This window comes from Oncorhynchus nerka, linkage group LG16 (genome assembly GCF_034236695.1).
Source record: "Oncorhynchus nerka isolate Pitt River linkage group LG16, Oner_Uvic_2.0, whole genome shotgun sequence".
Lineage (NCBI taxonomy): Eukaryota > Metazoa > Chordata > Actinopteri > Salmoniformes > Salmonidae > Oncorhynchus > Oncorhynchus nerka.
In genome coordinates, this window is record NC_088411.1 from 19636260 (window position 1) to 19645344 (window position 9085).

Here is a 9085-nt window from a genome sequence, read left to right on the forward strand (position 1 = left end):
TAAAGGGAAATACATACATTGCAGTAATATAAAAGAAAGCTTTATTGTATTGTCAAAACATGTTTACAAAAAGAAAAGTAATAACAAAACTGAAGCAAAGCATGTTGGACTGTCCTGTCTTCACCTCTTCTTGAAGCCATACTTCTTCCGTTCATAAAACAGGTCCGTTTTTGAGCTGCCCAGGTTCACAATCTTGGGGCATCCGTCTCGCTGTAGGGTCAAACCAAGAAGTGTAGAGAGAGTAGCAAATGGTTAGTGCAGGTATAAACCAGAGTGGCAGTATAGAAACCAAGACACCTCAGTGTGAAAAAAATTATCTTAACGGGTAGTACATATTGGGAAGGTTTTATGACCAGCCGAACATGTTCTGAGCCCAGAAAGTATTCACACCCCTAGACTTTTTCCACATTTTGTTGCATTACAGCCGGAATTAAACATTTAGTGAAATTGAGATTGTCATCACTGGCCAACACACCATACTGTCAAAGTGGAATTATGTTATTTTTTATGTTTACAAATTAAAACAAAATAAAGCTGAAATGTCTTGGGTCAATAAGTATTCAACCTCTTTTTCATGGCAAGCCTAAATAAGTTCAGGAGTAAAAATGCACTTAACAAATCCCGTAAGTTTCATGGACTCACACTGTGCAATAATAGTTACATTACTTTTTAATTACTAACTCATCTCTGTACCCCCCCACAATGATCTGTAAGGTCCCTCAGTCCAAGAGTGAATTTCAAAAATACATTCAACCACAAAGACCAGGGAGGGACATTTTCCCTCAAAGGGCAGTTATTGGTAGAGGGGTGAAAAGAAAAAAAAGTTTCATTTTATTTAACTAGGCAAGTCAGTTATTATTTACAATGACGGCCTACACCGGCCAAACTCGGACGACGCTGGGCCAATTGTGCGCCGCCCTATGGGACTCCCAATCACGGCCGGTTGTGATACAGTCTGGATTCGAACCAAGTTGGCTGTTGGTACACCTCTAGCACTGAGATGCAGCGTCTTAGACCACTGCGCCCACTTGGGAAATGAAATTATACAATGTATCAACATTGCTCGCTGCTCCAATCGAACAAAATGTACAAATCTAATAACAGAAGACTCATCAGGGTCTGAATCTCCACTAGCCATCACAAATAAATAATATTTGTGGGGGGAAAATTAAGAAAAAAAAACAGACAGAAATAGCTGTGTGTGAAGAGCGGACGTGGAGAAGCAGATGAGTGAGGGCTGGTAGGGATGCGGCTACAACTGATATGTGAATGAAAGTGAAGTGGATATTATTGAACCTGCATACAATAGACTAGTGGCTGTTGCTTAAATTCAACTGACTTTATAAACATTGTATAACAGGAGCCAGCAGGTTCTTCTATCGGTCTGACAGAAAAAGTCGCTAGTATCATATGAAACGGTACTAGGGTGTTCTAAAATGTTTGCATCATGACGTTTTGGTGCCTGTATACCTGTGCAACACTATTAGAAAGCAAGACCACTTTGACAGACAGGAATCTTTATCATCTCTTTCCAAGGGAAATGCTTTCTCCTTTCCTCTAATATTTATGGTACACCATTGTCTTCTAACAGGTGGTATTACTCATATGCGATGCTCATCCCTCAACCGACAGAATCGTTGCGCTCTGACGTGAGACAATGGGTATAAACTGGATTGCTGAAAATTACTCTAAATTATAGAACCACTTTCATTTCAATTTCCTGCTTAGACATCTATAAATTGTTTACAACATTAAATGTTGTGAAAGGAGTAGAAATAAAATTACATTTCATTGGTCACATACACATATTTAGCAGATGTTATTGCGCGTGTAGCGAAATGCTTGTGTTCCTAGCTCCAACAGTGAAGTAGTATCTAACAATTCACACAAATCTAAAAGTAAAAGACTGGAACTAAGAAATAAATAAATTAGGTTGAGCTAGTTAAAGAAGTACCTGCTGCACACTGTTGAATTATCCCATATAGTTTATTCCAATGTAGATTATATTAACTATACAGGAGCATTCAGTGTGCAGATCTTCCTACTCCTTTTACAATCAGAGTGTGAGAAAGGGGTGGGAGGGTAGGACACCTACATCTTTCTCCTGGATGGTGCACTCCTTGCAGTAGTAGGCATCAGACACCCCGGGACCTCCACAGATGACACAGCGCCCCTGGTACGACCCGTAGTTGCATTCGTCACAGATGCGCACCAGAGTGCACGGCCTCACATACGAATCACAGATCACACACTTTCCATCGCCTGGGAGAGAGGGATGAGTGTGTTAATGCAATTTTGAACTGAGCCATGCACATAAACAAAGCCATCAAAGTGTTGAAATATATAACCGTTCAAAAGTTTGGGGTCACATAGAAAGGGCTTTGTTTTGAAAGAAAATCAACTTTTTCAATAAAATAAAACATCAAATTGATCAAAATACATATAGGTGCAGAGCCCCATTATCAGCAACCACCACTCCTGTGTTCCAATGGCACGTTGTGTTAGCTAATCCAAGTTTATCATTTTAAAAGGCTAATTGATCATTAGAAAACCGATTTGCAATTATGTTAGCACAGCTGAAAACTGTTGTTCTGATTAAAGAAGAAATAAAACTGGCCTTCTTTAGACTAGTTGAGTATCTGGAGCATCAGCATTTGTGGGTTCGATTACAGGCTCCAAATTAACAGAAACAAAGAACTGTCTCCTGAAACTTGTCAGTCGATTCTTGTTCTAAGAAATTAAGGCTATTCCATGCGAGAAATTGCCAAGAAACTGAAGATCTCGTACAACGCTGTGTAGTACTTCCACCATCACAGAACAGCGCAAACTGTCTTTAACCAGAATAGAAAGAGTGGGAGGCCCCGGTGCACAACGGAGCAGGAGGACAAGTACATTACAGTGCTTAGTTTGAGAAACAGACGCCTCACAAGTCCTCAACTGGCAGCTTCATTAAATAGTACCCACAAAACCGTCTCAACGTCAACAGTGAAGGCGACTCCGGGATGCTAGCCTTCTAGGCAGAGTGCAAAGACAAAGCCATATCGAAGACTGGCCAATAAAAATAAAAGATTAAGATGGGCAAATGTATTTCTTATCAATTGATGTTATTTTAAATGGACAAAAAGCTGCTTTTCTTTCAAAAACAAGGACATTTCTAAGTGATCCCAAACTTTTGAACGGTAGTGTATATATATATATATATATATATATATATATATATATATATATATATATATATTGCGCCCCTACTGGATGGAAATTACAAATGTAATGGCTGTGCTCAATGCAATGGCACTTATAAATGTAGATCCTTCAAACACCCACAAACAGGGAAATCGATCCCAATCAAAGCCATTCTTGTGATTATTGTGACTTTGCCATTGTAATTGTTTGTGTAGTCGGAAATTAATTTATGATCGTATGATATCCATTTGTTGTTTGTATGCTGTTCTTTGTATGCCATATTTGATAATTAACCAATGATATTAGGCCACTCTTGGCCATGATTACAGACGCATGTGCCTTTTGACACTACATAAACGAGTCATCCCACAGTGTTTGTGATTATACCCTGATGAAGACAGCTTGGCTGTCGAAACGTTGGTAATGACATTTTTGCATCTGAGCTCCTAGATTGTGCGGCTCTTTTATTTTCAAGTTTTCTACTCCGCTAGCCAGCACCTCGCCTAAATAGGTGTGCGTTTCTTTTTCTTCTAGAATCCTGACTAGAACCAAAACATTTGATCATATTACTCCAGTGCTAGCCTCCCTACACTGGCTTCCTGTTCAGGCAAGGGCTGATTTCAAGGTTTTACTGCTAACCTGCAAAGCATTACATGAGCTTGCTCCTACCTATCTTTCTGATTTGGTCCTGCCGTACATACCTACACATACGCTACGGTCACAAGACGCAGGCCTCCTAATTGTCCCTAGAATTTCTAAGCAAACAGCTGGAGGCAGGGCTTTCTCCTATAGAGCTCAATTTTTATGGAATGGTCTGCCTACCCACGTGAGAGACGCAGACTCTGTCTCAACCTTTAAGTCTTTACTGAAGACTCATCTCTTCAGTGGGTCATATGATTGCGTGTAGTCTGGCCCAGGAGTGTGAAGGTGAACGGAAAGGCTCTGGAGCAACGAACCGCCCTTGCTGGTTCCCCTCTCTCCACTGGGATTCTCTGCCTCTAACCCTATTACGGGGGCTGAGTTACTGGCTTACTGGTGCTCTTTCATGGCGTACCTAGGAGGGGTGCGTCACTTGAGTGGGTTGAGTCACTGACGTGATCTTCCTGTCCGGGCTGGCGCACCCCTTGGGTTGTGCCGTGGCGGAGATCTCTGTGGGCTATACTCGGCCTTGTGTCAGGATGGTGGTTGAAGATATCCCTCTAGTGGTGTGGGGGCTGTGCTTTGGCAAAGTGGGTGGGGTTATATCCTTCCTGTTTGGCCCTGTCCGGGGGTATCTTCGGATGGGGCCACAGTGTCTCCTTACCCCTCCTGTATTTATGCTGCAGTAGTTTGTGTCGGGGGGCTAGGGTCAGTTTGTTATATCTGGAGTACTTCTCCGGTCTTATCCGGTGTCCTGTGTGAATTTAAGTATGCTCCCTCTAATTCTCCCTTTCTTTCTCTCTCTCTGAGGACCTGAGCCCTAGGACCATGCCTCAGGACTACCTGGCATGATGACTTATTGCTGTCCCCAGTCCACCTGGCCGTGCTGCTGCTCCAGTTTCAACTGTTCTGCCTGCGGTTATGGAACCCTGACCTGTTCACCGGATGTGCTACCTGTCCCAGACCTGCTGTTTTCAACTCTCTAGAGACAGCAAGAGCGGTAGAGATACTCTGAATGATCGGCTATGAAAAGCCAACTGACATTTACTCCTGAGGTGCTGACTTGCTGCACCTTCGACAACTACTGTGATTATTATTATCTGACCATGCTGGTCATTTATGAACATTTGAACATCTTGGCCATGTTCTGTTATAATCTCCACCCGGCACAGCCAGAAGAGGACTGGCCACCCCTCATAGCCTGGTTCCTCTCTAGGTTTCTTCCTAGGTTTTGGCCTTTCTGGGGAGTTTTTCCTAGCCACCGTGCTTCTACACCTGCATTGCTTGCTGTTTGGGGTTTTAGGCTGGGTTTCTGTACAGCACTTTGAGATATCAGCTGATGTACGAAGGGCTATATAAATACATTTGATTTGATGCTGTATGGTCAGAAAGAGTATGACATTGTTACCGCCCGTAGCATTGAACGCAGGGGAAGCCAGCGAGCAGTTGCCCCCAAAAATCTAAAATAATAGCCAGTCAGTATTGAGCTAAACCGAGTGAGCTCAGCTGTGAATAGTCCTGGCGCACCAAAAAAACAAACAAAGGGAAACCAGTTTGAATTTGGCTTCAGACCAATCAACATCACAAGCCAAACGTAATTATTGACCCATTAAAAAAAATAAAAAAATCATCTCATTGTATTGTTGTTCTCCGGTGGCTAGCTAGCTAAAAAATCATCCCATTGCTAAATTAGCCATGGATGGAGAACGGGATTTGGACTTGTGGCTTTACTTAATTCTCCATACTGTCCAATGATTACAAAGGCTATTCTGATCCAACCATACATTCATGCATTGTGCCCCTGGCCTGAGAGGATGGAAGTTCAACATGTAGCTAGATGTAGTAGGCTAATGTTAACTAGCTTGCCTGGCACATCATTGCCCATTAAAAGGAAGTTAGGCTAGCAAATCAAGTATTTTAGCAAGGTAGCCCAGGACAACAAAAACTAAAAGCATGTACTATATGACAGAGTCATAGACCATTTAGGCAAAATGAAAGCGGATGGTATTGGCGTTTCTCTACAAGTACTTGCACACACACAGAAATCAGTACCATGGACAGCACGTCATATTTAGCTTACGTTGATTGGACTAAATAGTTTTTGTTATCACTGTATTAGACTATATATAGGTGATATTAGATGAAGTTGAAATGGTGCTGGAATAGCGGAGGTTGTTTTGTCGTCTAAAAATGTTGTAAACATTACCTTGCTTGACTATGCTGTCGGTCATGTAATTGTTGTTACATGCAATATGTTTTGTGGACTTCACCGGACAGATGTTGCTCACCGGTTTTGTAATGAAGCAAATGTGTGGTTTAATTTATTCTGCCACTGTCTTCTTATTGTTATTGTCTCAGCCTTAGGCCTATATAGCCCGGTGTCAAGACATATGAACTAACAGGTTATAGATCAAATGAATGTGTTGTGATAATTGTGTTGCAATATGGCTATTTTTGGAGGGGGGGGGGAATTGTCCTCTCCAATGATTTTACCCACACACCGCTACTGTAACATACAGCACTAGACTAAACTTCATACGTATCGAGAGATAAACATTGTAACGCTTTCACTGATTGGGTAACCCGGTATTTCCCGCCAAAGCCAGAAGTGTTATTCAAAAGCATATAAATGTCTGGATTTGATTAGAGCGTTAAGAGGCATGAAAATTCAAACCCGATGCTACCTGATCCGCCATATATAAAATACATTTTATGAACCCAAGCCCAAATGATTGTGCCATTATCCAATACATATATGATATCGGCACATTACACACGACAGAAAAACCATTAACGCCCATAGATGTTGCTAGCTATAGATGCTCTTGGGTAAATAAATTAAACTAGCTCCAGCAGGCAAATCTTTGAGAGTGAAACCTATTACTGTAAGGAAACAGCAGGGAGCAGGTATCGAACCCTCAACCTTCGAGCCCGAGGTCCGGCGCGCAATCGACTGTGTGCAAAAGCATACTCGTGCGGCAGAGTCGATTTCCGTGCTTATAAACCCAGGGTCGTTACATTACTGAATTGTACTTTCCTGATTTATATGGTCTGGAATTACACACATCGTTTAAACCATGATAAAGCAGAAGAGAACATGTGATTATGGTGTAGCACATGCGGCCTACAAAGTTATAAGTATAGGCTAACGAATTTGAAATAATAGGGCCTCTGTATAGCTAGTAGGCTGACTCGTATATGTATATATATATATATATATATATACATACATACATATACACACACACTGTACCTTCCATAAGATTTCCAAATGTTATTAGCCTCCCACCTTTTTCTCTCACTATTATTCCTTCCTCGCTTTCAACAGTTAAATGAAATAAGTTGTCCTTATCTTCACCATTCTAATGTCATCCTTTAATAATAATAATAATAATAATATAGGACTAGATTTAGATTTTTTTCACTTCTCTTGACAAATATCAAATGGTTATGGGTCTGAATAAATAAACTGCTATACCCTACCGCGTTCACGCTTCTTTCAATCTACCAGGGAGTTCAATTGGGCTGCTGTATTTAACATTCAGCAACAAAGAGCTTGCGCCCCTCTTCGAATAGTGTATTGGTATAAGAAATGCAACAAACCAAAAAATGTCCAGCAAGCTATTCTAGTCTAGCTATTCCTGCATGGGACTCCGAAGGGCTAATGAGCGGTAGAGGCCAGCGGAGTAGAGGTGCGGAGCACAGGTGCTTGCATATTGCACAAGTGACATAGGCTATAAGTTAGAAGCTTATTAAGATGGCGAGGAACCTCCTCGCGCAGTACAAAACATGATTTAATATTTTCCTGAGTTCTCTGGTTTTTGTAGAACCACCTGCAACTGGACATTTAACCTTTCCCGATTTGAGAACGATGAAAGTATTGCCAGGAGCAAGTTAGTTTAAAAATCTATGGCAACGTTTTGTATCAGCTAAACTGTATCCTCGAGTATGGAAACATAGTTGTCACATATCTTGCGTAACAAACTGTAGCTAGGTAGGGTATGTAAAATGGGGTCAACTTTGAGCACCTGTATCTCCTGAATGCATTGGCAATCAGGACCAAAAAGTCACCTTCTGACCACTTCGGCCAACCATGTATGAAAAGGTTTTTATTTAGCCCAATATTTGACTAAATGAGCCTGACGTTACTCCTTAGTGAAAGGACCGTTCTGTTTAAAGGGCGAATTGGCTCTGGAAGCCAAACCAGCCAAATACTCAATCTAAACGTGAATCGATTCTCAATTGCGATACCGCTCTAGAAACAAAAATCCCTCTACTTTCATATCAAATCAAAATAATTGTCGCGCCTGTCTTCCATTTACACAGGTGTTCGGAGACGCAGATAGCTAACGTTAATTAGCACAGGTAGTGCACCGTCTTCAATCTGCTTTCCTTAAACAAGCGCTGTAACATGGAAATGTGTCCGCTTGGGAACCCTAACCCTATAAAAATGTATCAATTAAACATTTTATTTATTGCCAATGTGAAAGATAAAGCCCTTACGCTTTCAAAACCCAAGCGATGTTCAAAACCGAGCGTCGCGGCCCTTAACAACCCCCGAGACATGACCCTATTTGAGACAGACATGAATGTAAAGTTGTAAACGTTATATTGAAACTTACATTTCTCGCACAATCTTCCAATAGCTGAAAAGTAAAACAGAAATCAGTTACTGAAAATGATTGTACAGTAACTTAGCCAACAAATAATTATTTAATGAAGCTGGCTACGCGAGTAACGTTATGCAATCAATAAAGTTGAGTCAATTCCGCTTGAATATAGCTAACTATAACGTTAGAAGGCATGCCAAAGGGTTGACGAAGAAGCAAGTTATGGTAACGTTAACTAGCTAAATGAATGAACAACATTTGCTAACTGCTCCTACTAGCATGCTCGTTACTGTACTAGCTTAGCTAGCTAGCCCCTATCAACAAAAGTATTGAGCACAGCAATAACCCATTCACAGCACGGATCATTGCTGACAAGAAGTTAGTAGTAATACAATCATATGCAGTAAAAATAAAACGAACAGCTTACCGACACCGGCTTGTTTTCTACAAAAGATCAAATCTGGATGATGTTTAGCCATTGTCGTCGAACGCAGGGCATGCAATGGCTATGTTGAACTTTGACCCTTTCTTCCTTTCTTTTGGTTTAGTTCCTTTTTTGGATCATATTATTTTAGATTATTTCACGTTAGTTAAATTATTATGGTTATGGATATGTTAGTGAATTAATCTAGCTAAATTCAAAAGGAGAATAA

At 41.0% G+C, this 9085-nt stretch overlaps 1 protein-coding gene across 1 annotated transcript; it reads right to left on the minus strand.

Moving 5' to 3' along the window:
* Positions 1-24: 24 nt before the first annotated feature.
* On the minus strand, positions 25-8967 carry LOC115144178 (PHD finger protein 5A). The gene is made up of 4 exons (XM_029685000.2): positions 8860-8967; positions 8445-8468; positions 2096-2262; positions 25-210 (listed from the first exon to the last, which is right to left on the minus strand). The coding sequence occupies exons 1-4, from the start codon at positions 8909-8911 to the stop codon at positions 121-123; spliced, it is 333 nt and encodes a 110-aa protein (XP_029540860.1). The 5' UTR covers positions 8912-8967; the 3' UTR covers positions 25-120.
* Positions 8968-9085: the final 118 nt, after the last annotated feature.